This window comes from Pyxicephalus adspersus, chromosome 4 (assembly GCF_032062135.1).
Source record: "Pyxicephalus adspersus chromosome 4, UCB_Pads_2.0, whole genome shotgun sequence".
Lineage (NCBI taxonomy): Eukaryota > Metazoa > Chordata > Amphibia > Anura > Pyxicephalidae > Pyxicephalus > Pyxicephalus adspersus.
Genome location: NC_092861.1, coordinates 118,086,291 through 118,104,238, shown reverse-complemented (window position 1 = coordinate 118,104,238; position 17,948 = coordinate 118,086,291). Strand labels below are relative to the sequence as shown.

At 38.0% G+C, this 17,948-nt stretch overlaps 1 protein-coding gene across 3 annotated transcripts in view; it reads left to right on the top strand.

The window, feature by feature from the left end:
• Nucleotides 1-17,948, top strand: part of DTD1 (D-aminoacyl-tRNA deacylase 1) — a 61,083-nt gene that overhangs the window by 1,112 nt on the left and 42,023 nt on the right. For all 3 annotated transcript variants that reach the window (XM_072409421.1, XM_072409422.1, XM_072409423.1), the window contains exons 2-4: nt 2,446-2,536; nt 3,346-3,581; nt 8,709-8,806. In XM_072409421.1, coding sequence (XP_072265522.1) covers nt 2,446-2,536; nt 3,346-3,581; nt 8,709-8,806 — 425 coding nt within the window. The remainder of the gene's footprint in view (nt 1-2,445; nt 2,537-3,345; nt 3,582-8,708; nt 8,807-17,948) is intronic.

Below are 17,948 nucleotides of genomic sequence, written 5' to 3'. Positions count from 1 at the left end.
TCTCCCTTCATTTTGTTCAGCCAATCATGTAAGCCAGCTACTCTCCTTCATTTTGTTCAGCTAGTCATGACTCCCCTGATTGTGTATTCTCAAAAGTGGAACTTTAGTTCAGTTTTAATGAGCAGGCAAGGTGACATGATCTCTTTAATAATATTATTTTTGTTTTAAACCTTGGAGACTTTGGCTTTGTGTTGATTGGCGTGCTTTCAGCGTGTGATTGCATTTGATTTAAATCATAGCCATAGTCCTAGTAAACAGGCATAGTTGACCTGTATGTGACCTTGTTATGGCTTCTGCCATTATCTGCCTCTCCTGCTGGTGGCACTGAACACCTGGTTTATGATGAACTTTCATTGGCCACCAGCAGATGGTCACCTTCAGAGAACTCACTATGTACACAACAGGGAGGCTGAAGTCTGGCAGGGCGGCTCATTCTTTAAAAAAACCCATCAGTGATCTCACATCAGTTACTGCCAGTAGTGATCGCCTGCCGCACTGCTCATACACTTCATACCAGACCTCCTTTCACGTCAGGGCGAGAAGTAGTTCTAAGAAGCCCATCAATACAGGCCCTAAAACAAATCATCTAGATCAGTGATCCTCAACCAGGGTCCCTCCAGAGATTGCTAGGGGTTCCTTGATCAATGAGCAATCAAGTCAGTCTACCTGACACCAATGATCTTTTTTGCTATCTGTAAGGGGGACATTCTTCCTGGCCAGCAATATAAGAGGGATTCTTCCCACTGACCACACTAATGTACTGTGAGCTGTGGATATAGTAATTATGGAGGGGTTCATTGAAGTTATGAAAGTTATTTTACACAAGGGTTCACCCATGTTTGAGAAAGGCTGCTCTAGTGCCATAATGTCCCAGTAGCACTCCTGTTCTCCATCACTGAAATCGAGCAAAGAGTAGCACTTCCAGGTATGAGACACATATTTTTGCATTGCCTGCCCTCCAAGAATGCACTGACCAACCAGCCAATAATCAGACATGAATGCTATTACATGAGAGTGAAGTGAAGTGCAGAATGGCGGATGATCATGGACTGGTGGCATTTGGAGTTCACGCAAGAGAATAAGAAGGTAGATTGGAAGCTAATCATGAAAGGGGAAGAAAGAAGGTAAAGTGAGTGGTGGTAAGAGGGGAAATAACAGGGGCAGCTGATTCTGTACAGTTGGGGGATACTATAGCCCAGATCCTGGTCCACTAGATGAACGGACTCCGGACCGCGCATGCACAGAGAGACGCTTGTCAATCAAAGGGGAAGAAACATCCCTCAGAGTGACATTATGATCCCAGAACCCACCCACTCTCCCATGGCAGGTCTGAGCCCACCTGTCAGGCGGCTGCTGCCCACTATTGGGCCACGGACCGGGGGTTGGGGACCTCCCCTGTAGGCAGAAAGCTAAATGCCAACCAACAATAAAAGGCGATGAAAATGAGATCATCATAGCTAGAATAGAGAAGTGGCAGCCAACTGTGTACCACTGGGGAAGGACAGAGGTTGGATAGTAAAGGTGGATAAGGGAACAGAGGCTGAATTCAAGTTGATTGTAGTTGGAGAGGAGTCAGAACTTCCTATGTGCCTTTGGGAAATTAGGCTGAGCAGGATCTGAATATAATGGGGATGGGGGAGGCAATGCAGGCATTGGTCATAAAGTGGGGTAGGAGCTTAGAAACTTTAGGAGTTTAAAAAATGGCAGAATTTTTATGTATTCCTGGAGTCTGCCTTCACTATGTCAGCCAAGTCATCACAGGGAGAGCTTTCAGATATTTTATAAAGAGCAGAATTGTTAAGAATGGAGATCAAAAAATGTGAAGACTCCAGAGTGAAATGTTTCTTCAATAAGAAGATATTTTTAGAAATCGTGTAAGCCAACAAATTCTGGTGATCTTTGCCCTGGCACATGTAGGGGGCAGAGGACAAGGAAAAGTCTATGTTCTTTTTAATCTATCAGAAATGAAAAAGGTAGGGTTGACACCACAAATTCAGGAATTCATGACTGTGCTGTTGTGTAAAAGAAGAAGGTAGGAGAACATTATTATTCTCACTGAAATGCTGGATGAAAGTTTAAAAAGAAACCTGAAAGAAAAGATAGTATACATACGTACTGTTACCCAGATTTCTTCCTTAGTGCCCTGACAATGCGGGTGAAATTGGGTGACAATGCAATTCCATAAATACAGAACTGTGAGTGAGCATTGTCACCCAAGCACAGCAAATGTGTTGCTGGAGATATTACAAAGTGAAGAAAGAAGAAAAAAGCATTTGTCTCAATCATTTCTTTTTACTAATAAGCTGTAATGTATACAATGTATAATACATTTTTATATAAACTTTTATTTCTACAATTTATTTGTGTATTGCTTTTTTTCATATAACTTAACTGCATGCATATACTACACATCAGAGTACTAACAACATATTTTTACTTTTACAGTGGGAGAAGAACAGGTTAGTTCTATTGGACGTGGCATCTGTGTGTTGCTGGGTATTTCTGTAGAAGATACACAAAAGGATATTGAATATATGTAAGTTCTGCAATACATACAATATCACTTGTTAGAATCTAAACATGCTTTACTATGAATATAGAGAATTTAGAGTCTTTCTAGTTTGGGAACCAGGCGTTAAATTCAGACCGTGCATGATTTTCTGTATGACAGGTTCACTTTCAATCCACTTTTGTCATTTGCAAGTCACCGTCAGAGCTGTAAATGTATTGAAAAATTTAGGGAATAAGAAGCAAAATCACTATACTTCCATTATTTTGAAAAGTGTGTTCAGGATTTAAATAAGTGAGTTTTTTTTTTCATTTTCGATAACTGTTACAGTTGTATTTGAAAGTTTCATATACATTTACTGGACACTTTATTAGGTAAACCTTGCTAGTACCGGGTTGGACACCTTTTGCCTTCAGAACTGCTGTAATTTTTCGTGGCATAGATTCAACATAGTGCTAAAACATTCTTCAGGGATTTTGGTCCATATTGGTGTGATACCATCGTGCAGTTGCTGCTGATTTACAAATAGAGCCTATTGTCATTTTCATAAAACCAGTTGGAGATAATTTGAGCTTGTTTCAATGGCATGTTATCATGCTGAGAGTAGCCATCAAAAGATGGGTACGCTGAGGTCACAGATGTTAATAGTCAGCAACAATACTAAGGTTGACTTTGACATTTGAACAATGCTCAAACCACCACCAATCAATCTATTGATACAAGGCAAGATTAACCTATAAACTATGTGGATGTGGTTTTCTTTCTCTTGATTTTTTTCTCCTAATATGTAATATACTCAGAACCCCAGGTCTCATGCTTGCTTCATGTCTTTGCAGGGTGAGAAAGATTCTGAACCTCCGGATATTTTCAGATGAGAGTGGCAAACATTGGAGTAAAAGTGTCATGGACAAACAGTATGAAGTGCTGTGCGTCAGCCAGTTTACCTTGCAGTGCGTCCTAAAAGGAAATAAGCCCGACTATCACATGGCCATGCCTTCCGAGCATGCTGAACCATTTTACAAGGACTTCTTAGAACAAATGAGGAAGGTCTATAAACCGGAACTAATCAAAGGTAATAATTTATTGTGGATATGTTATATACCTCTTTAGAATACTGAACTACATTGCACTGCACATTTACAGGTAACAGTACACAGTACATTTATCTGTAACAGTGGACTGCACAGGTAAATGTAACATTTATACTGATGGTACATGTAAGGAAATATTTTCTTCTGTCATATTATATGTTATCCTTTAATTCAGTGGTCCCCAACCTTTTGGAGCTCACAGACCACTAAATGCACAGACTCTAGACCATGCATGCGCAGTGAGCCATGTGTCACTCAAAGGGGAAGAAACTTCCTCCAGAGTGATGTTATGATGCCAGAACCCACCCACTCTCCCATTGCAGATCTGAGCCTGCGATGGGAGAGTGAGCGCGTTGTCTCCTGATCCCACTGGGGGGTGCACCGGCCAGAATGGGCTGCGGACTGGGGGTTGGGGACCCCTGCTTTAATTTACCCAGCCAAAGGCTTATACTGACCTGACCATACTCTTTCCAGAATCACAATATGTAGTGGATTGGGAGCTCAAAATCTACTAATGCAGGAAAAAAATCTTACTTTCTTCTTTAAGAAGGCAGTCATGGATGGAAAATACAGGTCATCGTTATACAAATAAATAGTATTTTTCCACACTTACTGACGCAAATGACTGGGAACACTGTGTGGCTACCCATGAGCTGGAAAGAGTGGAGACCGGTAGGGGGAAAAGGTTTTGAAAGTGGGATAAATTGCAGGATAATATAACAAGAGTATGGTTATTTATTTAGGTAAATGACATGGCCTGTAATTCTTGAATAGGGGTTAGGTTAAGCACTTTGTGGTGCTTGCAAGTAGCTCCAATACTTTTTGAATTTACCTATTGTGTTGTGGAATCTCCTTGGATGCCCATGATGTATATGGGGGCCTCAAGTATATATTTTGGTATTTATAATATAATGCATGTCACTTTTTCTTTATTACTTGGAGATTCTGCCACTGGTGCCAGATGTAGCCAACAGTGGGTCCCTGTGCAGAACTGACTTGGAGCTCTTGTGCAACAACACACTTTGCACCTCCATATGTCTAGTTCTCTCTGTCACCAGTCTTGAATATAGCTGTATAGAGCATGCTGAATCAGAAAGTTTTATGCACAGGTCAGATCCCTGCCCCTACATACACATTGGTCTTTCCTCTTTGACATCCCCAGCTTGTGTCATGTTAACGTATGTTCAGGTAATTATAATAAAGGCCACTCAGGAATCTGGCTGGAAAAGAGGTGAAATAGCAATTTTTATAAAACAGGAAAAGGTTGAAATCTGCAAAACCATTTGTTAAAATCCCTGCATTGTATAAAATTAATCTGGAGGGTCAATGAAACTGCAGTTACCCCAAAAAAAGAAATTTAAAAAAATACAAAATAGGATATAATGAAAAAATATAATAATCACCCATCAAGCAAAGTATTGATTTCTTCTAAAGCCTTCTTAGCTCGTCTTGCACCATCAATTCAAGTTCCGCCATCTTCATCTCTTCTGCTTGCAGTGTAGAGAGCGCTCCCTGTCAAGTTTTACATTGGGATGGGTTTACGCTCCTAACAGCCATCAGTCAATGGGAACCTTTCAGACTGTGTTCATTAACAACCATTGAGCCTTGTTGTTAATGAACACAGTAGGGTGTATTCCCATTGACTGATGAATGGTAGTGGTGGGAACACTCCTCACTGTGTAACTTCTTTAAAAATTATTTGGTGGGTACTTATGGAAATTTTCCCCAGTCCATCCATTTCCATGGCACTGGCACTTAAAAGAATGAGGTAGGAGTGTAGTCATTATTTCAAGTTTTTTAAAGGTAAATATTTTTTTTTTTCTTTTCTAGTCTAGAACTTATGCTTACTTACCAAATTTAGCAGAAAAACACAATCAGTAAAGGTCCACTGTACATCCAGATAATAAAATGCCCATAGAGGAAACTTTGTGCAGCATATTGTTCTGAAGTATAACAGAATGAGTACAAAGTCACTTTAATCGTACAAGTAATAGGATATTGATTTCTTGGCAGAGAACAAAACAACATTCTGTGTTTTGTTACAATTTATAGTTGTAGCAGCGAGCATATTGACTGCATTAGATCAGACTTGTAGGTAATGGATTTAGAAAGATGTTTGGAAAGCACAGCTTACAAGATGCAGCCAGTGAACGATACATCTAACTTAGCAGAAGGCACACTTCACTATTCATGAGTGAGGCATTTAGTCCTGATTTATGGGGTGCTATCCATCCTCAGCAGACACAACCCATAACTCTGAGAATACTCCACACTCTGTCAGCAAGGGGGACTGAATTGTGGGAGGAATTTAATGCAACGTGTTTTGTGCTGCTTGTCTGGGAAGAGTTAATATATATATGTAAATTGTAACTGAATGATTTTACATTGTTATGCTTCATTAACTAGTGTCCAAACTCTAACAATCATCTTTTATTTGCTCAGTTTTAGTCTGCTAAATATACCACTGCAAGCTTTTTCCTAAATTCGATGTTCGATAACTGCAAACAAATACCTGTTGATTGTATTCAGTAGAAGATCTTCTAGCTTAGGATATTTAGGCAAAGAATAAACGTCTCATAATTTGGATGACAACACATTAAAACACACAATTGCTTAAACTATGGCTGACATAGTAAACTCCTCATTAAATAGAACATTTTACATTTGATCCCTCTCCTAGGTCTGTACTACCCTGTGTGCAATGTTGGCGGATCCACATTGAATGACGCACAGGAAACTGAATAATCATCTGCTTGAATAGACAAATCCTATTTATTCCCATGGATAGGACGGACCATCTATCATTGAAATAACATTTTAGATTCCTCTCTATATAGCAAAGCATTAGACCATTTAAATTCATGTAAAGTTTGACATCTTTTTTTATTTGATTATTGCTTCTTTGCACTTCAATAAGCATTTAAAAATAACATTATAATAATGTAAAGGATGACTGAAAGTCTTTGTAAGATATACACAGTCTTTGACAAATAATATAATTCTTCAAACAGATCTCTATACCGCTTCCCAAAAAAACATTTGAGTAAGAGTTTAGTTAAAATCAGGGTTGGGACAGTTGGGCATTATGTAGAATAAATATACTATTGCTATCAAATGGTCTTCTCTTGCATGTATACTAAAAGCAACATGAAAGGCACATCAGATGATCCTCATCTGATTATCACTTCAGAGCTAGTATTGGTCGATAATCTGACATGTGTACAGTGCTCATCCAATGTCATTCATGAACGATGAACGACTGCAATAAAACTGAAGAGGATAGACCACAGCTGGGTGCCGGTCGCTCGTTTTCCCCCTGCCCTCTCCATAGAGCATACCAGCACTGTAAGTACATCGCTCATTCACGCGTCTTTTGTTGTTGGAAAGGATTGTGATAGATCCTTTTCTGATGACAAAAATCTAACGTGTGTACGCATCCTTAGTTTTCCCTTGACCTTCTCTGACTGGACCTGTGCCACAATCCTGCTTCCCACTGTGATTTTCTGATCTAGGAAAGAATGATTTAAGCTTCTAATTGCTAAGTAAACAAAGCAGGAAGACTCTATATCAGCGGTTACCAACCAGTGGTCCGCGAGAACATTTTGGTGGTCCATGGCTCTGGCCTGTGCGCCCCCCCAGCAGGGTGGGGAGAAGGACCCTGTGGGGGGGTGGTGCATCTACCAGAGCCTCAGACCATGTCTCCTGTATGGATTGAAGGCTCGGAGCAATGGGTGGGTTGTGTCTCTGGACACAACCTGCCTACTCGCGCATCGCAGGTGGGTGACCACTGCTCCATATGAAGATGAACATTAAGCAATACAATTGATTATTTCTTCCATATACAGCCTTCCATGTGATCAGATTATGACCTATTCATACAACATTAAGCAACTATTAGCACTACTGTGCTTTTACAATAAGGTGCATTGTGTTTTTTACACTGGTGACATTACTTTGGGGCAAAGGCAGGTAGTGTTACTATATGGGCAATAGGAAAGTGGGAGACAAGTTTTATTTGTTATGGCAGACGGTACTTCCACTTTAAACTTTCATCGATCTTGTACGAGAATTTGTATTGAGTTATTAACAATAGGCCTCACAATTTCTGGCGGTTGCAGCTGCACTTATTTCTCTCCCATCTAGCTTCAGCAATCATTAGGTGGAGGGCAGAGCAGCCACAGCAGTGCATTATTTGCTGAGGGAACATCTTGTCTTTTGGATTTATCATGTAACTTGCTGATTGCAATTTTCACAGGATTACTGTATTTTTGATCCCCGCACACTCGAGTTTAATTTTTGTTAGCACAGTTCTATTCAGGCAGCCAATTTAAAATGATTGCTGATGAGATGGTTTTATAATGGCTACACTGAGGGATTTGATTAGTAAGGAGGAAAGAAAAAAAAGAACATTTTGGAACATAATCACCAAAATATACAAGTGGGTAATACAGACATTTTATTTTTTGACTTTAGGAAATTGTGAACACTATTTTTGACCTAGAAGCAGCACATTTGTTGTACTTATGGAAATGATTTTGTAAAAGTGACTAAATACTTTACAGTCTCCTTTATAGCTATTGCCTACCTGATTGAATAACAATTGAATGAATTGATAAGGTAGGCCCTCACATTACAAGTTAATAAATCTTGAGAAGGTTGTTTAATAAGATTATATTATGTATGGTCAGCAGGTATAAATTAGGCACAGTCAGTCATAGGAATTTCATTATTTGGTAAATTCTCTCTTTGGCTTGTCTACTAAAATAATACAGCCCTCATTAGGACACTGTAATTGGTGACTATAATGAACTCTGACCATCAAAGGAGCCAGCCTGGAAAGGACATGATATAACTACATGACTACTCAGAATCGAAAAATGTAGGGATCTGCACTATTCTGTAAGCCAGCAGGGAAAACTTGGCAGGGCTGACAACACTGATTGGGATTTCGGTTCACAGACGCACTATTCACAATGTTGTCAGATCATTACAGGGTATAAGGTGTTTATCAGATTATTGGCAGCATCATCAAGAGCAAAGATTCACATCATTTTGGTTGGCAGGTTTTTAATATTTCTGTAGTAAAATCCTGATGTGCTTTCTTCTAGATGGCAAGTTTGGAGCGTACATGCAGGTGAACATACAGAACGATGGCCCAGTCACCATACAATTAGAGCCACCGGCATCAACAGCAGATCCAAAACACGTAAGCAAATGCTAAAAGAAAGTAATTAACAATTATATAACGATCAGAGCGTTTACCATAAAACCCTGGTATTGCTCCTTCTAAAAATGCTTCAAACACTTACCACAAATAACTAAAATACAATAAAAAATATATTATGTACATAGTAGCACTTTAAAAGTAAACTCATCTAACTTCTCCCTCCCCCTTAAAATCAATGAATCAATGAAAATTGGTAATTTTGTAGTTGAAGAAATATATAGGCTGATGTTGCATAGCTATCTGGCTTCATCAGTTTCAAAGTCACTGACTCAACTCAACCATACGGCAAGCAAAATCAGATCTCCAAATCGGCACACGTGATCTTGGTCGTTGGCTCCAGAAATACTAAATGCACTGGACACCAAAATTAGCATTTTCTTATGGAAACACCAGCATTGGGGTCCTCCATACTATTTTACTTCAATATTCCTGTAAATATAATTGTATACCTAAGATAATGTTAACCTGTTTATTTTCCATGCTGCTATTGCCCATGGTCCAGCAATAATTGCATAAATGTCCTAAAACAATTTGGTCATGCTCCATTCTATCCCAAGTGACCCAATAAGCCAGGTGGAACAAGCAAAAATAATGCTTCATACAGGAATCAATGGCTGCCAATCACACATCTTAGTAAACTGTATCCATATATGTAAATGTCCTCCGTGTTCTTCCCCAAATTTGTGAAGATCCCGGGGGTCTTTGCTTTTATTACTTTTCAATGTTACTTGTTGGTTAGATATTGTTAGCACAAATACAATTTGTTCAATATTTATTATTAAAGTGTATATAGATAATCTCAATATATCAATACAAACTGTACCACATCCTTCCAAAATGGTCCAGAAAAAGGTTGGTATATTTAATATTGTTGGAACACAATTGTAATCCATTTTATTAAGATGCCTATATTTTAATTTATCCACAAGAATTTTCTTTTTTAATAGCAAGTTTTTAAGTAACATTTTGATAAACGATAGTTGGGGGCCAATACCCATCAACTTAATGTCTAAATCAGCTATCGAAAAGTGATTGGACCACTCTGGACCTTTTGCTGTCTTCTGCTACCAGGGTCCCTTTTTTCACAATGTCATTAAGAACACATCCATTCTAGCACAGAAGGGGTATCAGGGGTGCATCATTTTACCACTTAGTAATGGATCCGGCAGCATAGACAATGGCACTGCCTAAAGGGAGCCTTTCAGAAAAGTTTTTCCCCTAAAGGTTAAAGTAGTAGAGTACTTAGAGTAGTTTCACTATATATGTAACTGGGGCGGAACAACATCACCACTAGAGACTTGAATATACGTTCCAGTACGTAAACCATGCTCACCATGGATACTGAATATGAATTAATCCTGTCAGACAGACAGAATAATACAAATGTACTGCTGTGACAAAAAAAACTAATAACTGGAGGTACATTACAATTATATCACAGGCTCAGTTGGAAGCATAAGATGTGTCCTTGGATTACATTAGTGACTAGCTTTCATCTTGATTAGCCTAATCATTTTCTGTGTACCAGCGACATCAATGTCTAATGAATAACTCGCTCTGACAGGTTCCGCTAGACTATCAGTATAGCCGTAAAGACAGAAATACACCCGGACATGGAAAATAACCAAAAATCGACAGACGCACGTTAAGATGTTATATGTTGGTTTCAATGGGTTACTGCATACCTCAGGTCTAGAGACTAAATTCACAGAACTGGGTGCAAGAAAAAAAGTTCAGGTCACAAACATACCACACTAGGTATTTTTTCTACACTACAGCAATGCCAAATTTCAAGATTTGAAAATTACAGTCTAAAAATAGAGTTTTTTAAAGAACAGCTGAACCAAATCTACCTTTTCTATCCACTGGCCTAACCCACCCTCCCCTCTACAGATTCCTAATTTCTGACATCTGAAGGACAACCATATCACTATTTACAGCTTTTCGCAGGACAGTTGTGCATGTGCGGAACCATAGCCATCTATGGGACTCTGCCCATAAAAGAGTCTCATAGATGGGTGTTGGACTGTACTGCACATATACCTTGCAGGTGAATGTAAAAGTTGAGACCACGACCATTCAGTCTGTAATTAGAAATATGTGGAGGGCTAGGCTGGGTTAGGTAAGGTCAGGAGAGGGGAAGGACGTTAGAATGGGTATATTTTGTTTCTAGGAGGGTAAGGTAAAGGTGAGGGGAAGAGGGTTAGAAAAGGTATGTTTTGTTTATCGAAGGGTTAGGTGGGTTAGGTAAGGGAAGGGGAGGGGAAGGGGGTTAGAATAGGTATGTTTTGTTTATAGGAGGGGCAGGTGGAACACATAAACGCCACTTCTTTTGAAAATGCAGTTATCCTGTAAACATTTGTAAACCTTTTTGAGTTGAGTGTTGAAACAAGCTGAACATTTATTGCAGAAGGGACAGGTAATCTCCCTTCTGCACTAAAATAAACTAAGCTACTTGATTGCAATGTTTTGATTACACTCTCCTGTCTTCACTCATCCGCAGGCGTCACCATCTTCATCCAAACTTCTTTAGGGTTCTTGATCTTCTGCCATCTTGGTTGGCCAGGATGGAATGACATTTATTCAGACCTCGCAGTCATATCCCAGCCTCTTACACTGCAATAAAAATCCTGTCTACTTGCAGTTTAATTGCAGAATTGTACTTTCGCTTTAAATGAGTAGAGCAGAAAATGGTTCCCTAACAAAGCTTAAAAATAAATATGTAATCAAGTGCAAGGAAAATTGAAAAAACAGATTTTTTTTTCTTACAAAGCTTGGTAAACATTCACTTATTCGGAATGTGAACAGCCTGTTCTTTATTGTGTATTTAGATGTAAAAACATATAAGCAGCTTCCCTGGATTCTGTGATTCTTTATATTATTTTAACTTTGTTGAATATGCTACTGAATATTTGTTTTTCTGTATCAGCATTCTATTCCAGTTCCTATTCCAGTTTCTCTTTCCGAATTTATTTTAGATACATAAACTGTATATTTATTGTAAGTTAAATTCAGTGAATTTTAAGTGTGCAGTCTTCTCTTGTGGTTTACAGTTAACAGTTTGTTTGTTTCAAGTAAAACAAATGCTCAGGAAGTACAGGGGGAATTAACTTTCATTTTTAGGCTGTTCAATAAGAAGGAAGCCAGGATTGTGCATAGTTGTGTCAGCCCCACAAGGGGGCAGTAGTGATATATTTGAGTGTTATATGTCAGTGTGTGTGTACTTGCACCCTGTGTCCTGCAATTTTCTCACAAGTACATTTGTAATTAGTTTTTTCAGTTGCTGTGTCTTTTTCTACAGGATTGTGTAGGTACCATGCTTTTTTAACTGCACTGTTCCTTAGCTTTGAAATGTACATTTTTAGAAACTTTTTTAGTTATTGGCTATCTGATGTATTGCACAGGTATTCCAAATAACTATTACCTAAATGTTGATACTTAAAAATATGTAAAAAAAAAAAAATACTGGGAAGTATTGAACCAAGAAAATAATTTATTATGCAGTATTTACATGTCTGCACTGACATTTCGCAAAATATATTTTACATGCAGCACTAAGACTGCATACACACGTTAGATTTTTGTCGTTGGAAAGGATCTTTCACAGTCCTTTCCAACAACAAAACATGCATGAATAGGCACTGTACATAGAGAGAATGACAGAGCTGTACTGCGCTGCGCTATCTTCCCACTTTACTTGCATTACGATCTCTCATCGTTCGTGGAGCCGCCTAGACGGGTCCATTAACAACATTGGACAAGCGCTGTACACACACCAGATTCTGGTCTGATACCAGCCCTGAGGTGGATATCGCATGAGAATCATCTGACGTGTATGTAGCCTAACTCTCATGAAACAGAGATTTACCTCACCGGTTCGGGCCATGTACATTGAGCTGTAACCAGCAGTTCCCAGATACCATTTATTTTCATGCTGCCTCAGGTGGAATTATGCTGAGCAGAAGAATCAGACCATAGTAAGATGAGATGGCATATATGCGGCAGGAAAACAGAGCATTCGGGGAAGTCATTGACATTACCCAACATGTGGGCTGCTGCATTATTTTATCCATATTTGATTGTTTTGTGCATCATATTGAATTTAATAAACTGCTACAGGGCATATTTTTACCTTTTGTTGCATTCTTTTTGGCCCATGTATATTTTTTTGATAATTTTTTAATAAGTTTATTAAATTATCAGAATGTTAGCAAAAACTAGCTAATGTCTGGATAATTGAACCCATTGTCCACAATAGGAAGTGTTTGGAAAGACGTTAGCTGCCAGTTATAACATTTTGGAAAGACAGCCCTGTTCTGTTCATGAGAACAAGTTTTAGCTAATTGGCAGCTGTTCCCAGATTGTTTTAGGCAATCACCTGAACTAAAGATGATTGCCAGAATATATTTGGGTATTGTGTATAACACCCCCCCCCCCCCCCCAAAAAAAAAAAATAATTGTCACCATAGGTGGCTATTCAACAGATCGGTAGATATATCCTATCATCGATATGTCTCTATAACAATTCCTCCAGTTATATGCAAAATGCGTTTTACCTTTAAAATGCTGCAAGTTTAGAAAAGAACCCATTAATTGGAGCAGAAAACCAGTGGGCTCTCCCCCTAATGTTATAGAGATTAGGAAGTGTTCTGTAGTGCAGCAATGATGAACAGGACAAGGCTGATAATAGTACTTATATGCAAGAGCAGCTCTGCTGCCCATTTTGCTCTTGACCAAGTGATCTGAATAGTATTACAGTTAAAAGTTGATTGGTCAGAAGACTAAAAACACAGAAAACACATATACTGGGATAAAGTCTGATTCGATTGTAACAGTTGTTCATAAATATAATACAGTTTGTGTGTTTTTAATAAATATTACCCATCAAGTCTGACCCATCTATGACTAATAAGAACTAATTAAAAACATGTCCTTCTATGACTACCTTGTCTATTTGATGACAGTGCTGGTGTGTCCTCAGCTGAAAGAACACCAATAAACTAAAACTGCTGCATCTATGCTAACGACAGATTGCATAATATATTTGATTTGTGCATTTTTCTTATAGTTACACCTTAACTACTTCTGCAGCTACATATGCACGGCTACATTCTTTTCAGATACATTAAGAAAAGGTTAGATCCCCAGGTCTTTATTGCTAAGGTTTTTAACTCCAATCCTTACCGATAATCTTACAGTATTGTTACCTGAATTTCCCACAGGGGCACAGACAGTTATGAGAACATTTATATATATATGTAGGAACCTCTGTCAGCCTGTTATTGCTGGCTGTAGAGGAAATATCGCTAGTAAGACCTCAGAAATCAATAAGGAAAAATGATGGCATGACCCTTCTCTGCTGTTGGTAAAAAAGAAAAAAAAAGAAAAAACATTTTCAGACTAGGTGCAGGAGATAAAGTGATTCCACAGAGGTCCAGCCACACAGTAGACTGCGGGTGGTAAAGGTACTGAACCATTCACTGTAGCCCCTGTTCGTCTTTTATTGATCTGCTGCATGTAGATGCTACATGCATCTCCCCCAAGGCAGTGGTTCATTGGCATGAGGAAGTGGTAACTGCACCACAACCTCCCTGCCAGCCTGAACATAGCCTTATTCTTTATTGGGAGCATGAAGAGGCATGCTCAGTATATCCAACCAGCCTTCCCCCTCTGCACTCCTCAAAGCTATGTCTGTTATGATCTGCCCTATCTGTACCCAATAATAAATGCCAGCATGAAGAAAAGATCAGGGTAGATGGGAATTCACTGATGGCACTAGCATTTCAAATTCAATGCAACATATATAGCTCCATTGCTGCTTAGCTTACCACTGTAAATGGACGTATTTATTTAGACAGTACTGATATGCAAAGTAAAATAACCTATAGCTAGCATATGACAACATAGATGAAAGTAAAGGGGGAGGGAGAAAAGAGGTTCCTAAACCTACCCACAAAAGAAATGATCAATGCCAACCTTTAAATTAAACGTATGAAACACAAAGAGCAAAGCCTACTATAAGACATTTTCACTTAACTAATATTACTGCACATGTATTATGTTTATGTTGATGGATATACATTGCCACTATTACTACCTTGGTAACCCTAAAATGATTATATGTTGTTGTTCTCTAACAGCATATCTATATTGTGTGTGTGTGTGTGTGTGTGTATATATATATATATATATATATATATATATATATGTATATTTATATTTATATATGGTAAAAATGTATATGGTTTATGACTAAAAAGTTTGCCATGCCTGCTGATGCTAGTTAAAAATAATAATATAGTAAGGTAATGAGAGGCTTAAACACATCAGACTTGTTTTTTTATCTGCCTTGTCTAAGAAATAATACTAATATCTATCGCTCTATATATCAGTTCATGCTATAAACCTTTCAATCCCCTGAGGAAGCCTACAAGGCGAAATGCATCAGTAAACGAGACTGTCTCTCCTTTCTTAGACATCATTTATGTACAACTATACCTGTCCACCCAATACATTGGGTCACTAAGACAAGATAAATAACACTTTGTATAGCACAGGTATTTCCACCTACCCATAATTTAGGTAGGTGATTCTATCCTATGGAAGGACCTATATCTAAACTATATCCCTATTTAATGTACAGCGGTGCATAATATGTTGGCGCTATATAAATCCTATTTATTAATAATAATAATAATAATAATAATAATATATCTATATGTACATTTTTTTTTTACCCTTGTAACATGTAGGTAAGACCTTGCAGCCTACTACCATTTGATCAAATTATTACAACTTAACTAATGCCATATCAATCCTGCTGTTCTCTTTATTTGCTCTTTGTGTTTCTACAGCTAGCGTACACATTTCTGTTTGCCAGTATTAGGATTTCTGAGCGGCTGCATTTATTAGGTATGTCTCAATGTGTACGTTTTGTATGGTGATGCTGCCCGCCTATTCACTTGGTAGTCCCCTAAAAGCACCTTTTGTCAAATATCCTTTTCTTTCTCGAATAAATATAAATGGGCACCAGGGGGTTAAAATAAAAGAATTTTTGTGGTGCAGCAATATGTTGTGCTTCAACTGCAGTGCTGTGATTACCACACGTGATTTAAAATTTCTTCTGTTGTTTGCATTTGCATAAATCATGGTGCCTGCAGCTCCATCATACATTTAAAAGTTATTATGCCTTCTTGGCAAATGTAAATGTTAAAATATGTAAGCATCAAAGTATTGCTACTGAGGGGGAGACTGATTTGTGGTTTCTTTTTTGCTTGTTTATTTTTATGGATGGTATTTCTTTACATGTAGGTCAAGGCAGTTGAAAATGTTTGAGACCTATATGTACATCTCTGTTTGGAAGGCGAAGAATCTTTGACATTTACTGTCCTATTGGGGGAGCTTTGGAGCTTAAGCATATGCAAGTGCCAGCATTCAGAAAATCAGTATTCATATAAGAGCTGTAGAAAGCTCCATCAATGATGCAGATCATTGCAACTGCAAGTGTAAGGTTTGTATTAACTGTCTGCCAGTTAACTGTAAGTACCTGTTTTATCTAGTACAGTTACCATTTAATGTAAATCTGTACTTTGTCCTCACAATGGCAAAGAAAAATAGCCCTGTGCTATTTCCAAGTTCTTGTACTTGGAGATCACACAGGGCTAGAGACTCCACACAACCACAATGTGACAGCATTGGGCCAATTACCATGCACCAATGGAATAAGTCACATGCCCTTGCATTCCTTGAAATACTAGTTAGTTACTTTATTCCTGGAGCTGAATGGAGAGACTTAGGAAGAAAGATAAGCATTTGGGAGCTAGGATGGGGAGGGCACAGGATTGCCTTTAGGGTTTGCTTAGACAGTCCAATGCAGGATGATTCCAGGTGCTTTCAACTTATATTTGGAATCTTTTAGATTTCCTCTGACCTTCTGGGTTCTATTCAATAATTTTGCAGCTTTATGACATGCTGCCCACCTATACGTCATATGTCAAATTGTTTGACATCCGTTTGTGTCCATTTGATATTTCTTTGTTTTAAATGTAGCTGCAGAAGTCCTAATCAATACCATGCGACATGGTCTGAGATGGCTAGCATGTTAAAATTGGCTAAATCTACATATAGGTCATGAGCTTTTTAAATGAATGTATTCATTCTACAAAATGTGCATACAAAACTAAAATGCAGCATCAAGTACACAAGAAACTGGCTGAATTATCTTTAATTTCAACATAGGAATTAGTTTTGGTTTTGTGGAGGGGTTTTCCATTTTTGGAGATCAGATGTAAGGCTAAACCAATGACACTTATTTTGCTCCTAGTGGGTATTTGCAGAATCCTAATAAAGTTTCTGATTGAATATTGAGCAGAAGTGATTTATGTCCAGATTGGGGGCCAATTTTTGGTGAAACGTAAATTCATTATTGATTATTAACAGTGTTGGTAAAGTAGGAGCTAGTTATGGGCAGGAGACATCTGGGCAGAAACTAATTATTGACTTTAAAAGAAGAAAGGAAGTGTAACTTATTGAAAGAATAAAATAAAAGTATGGAGATAAGGGTACACATTGTTTGAAAGAAGATACTGTCAGCCAGACCCTAAATATTGAGATATGTACTTGAAATAGAAGAACCAGAGTTTTTTTTTTTATTTTGGCTAAATGTATTATTGAATAGTATTACACAAGTAGATCAAATAATTATAAAGCACAAAAAATGGTATAAAGTAGTTGTCCCAACCCTCCCGTTATATACAGGGTTCCCTGGGATGTACAATTATACAAACACACCTATTTATATACAAATGTATGCTCTTATTAAATCCATATGAGAGATGAGTTATTTGAAACATGTAAAGAAAAATTCATAAACCTCGTTTCAGTCTCATTCAAAAGGCCCGTCTCATTTCAGACACGTTTCTCTTAAATGGCTTCCTCAGGGGAGCTTGAGACAGGTAACTACTGAAACAAAAGTAAAAATAGTATAAAATAGTTGCAATATATATATTATAGCTTATTCAAAACAGCACATATTAGAAACTTGAATAAGTGGGGATGAATATGCTACATTATTGAAAGAATAGTTACAAATGCAGCAGATCACTGACAGAGGGAGAAAGAG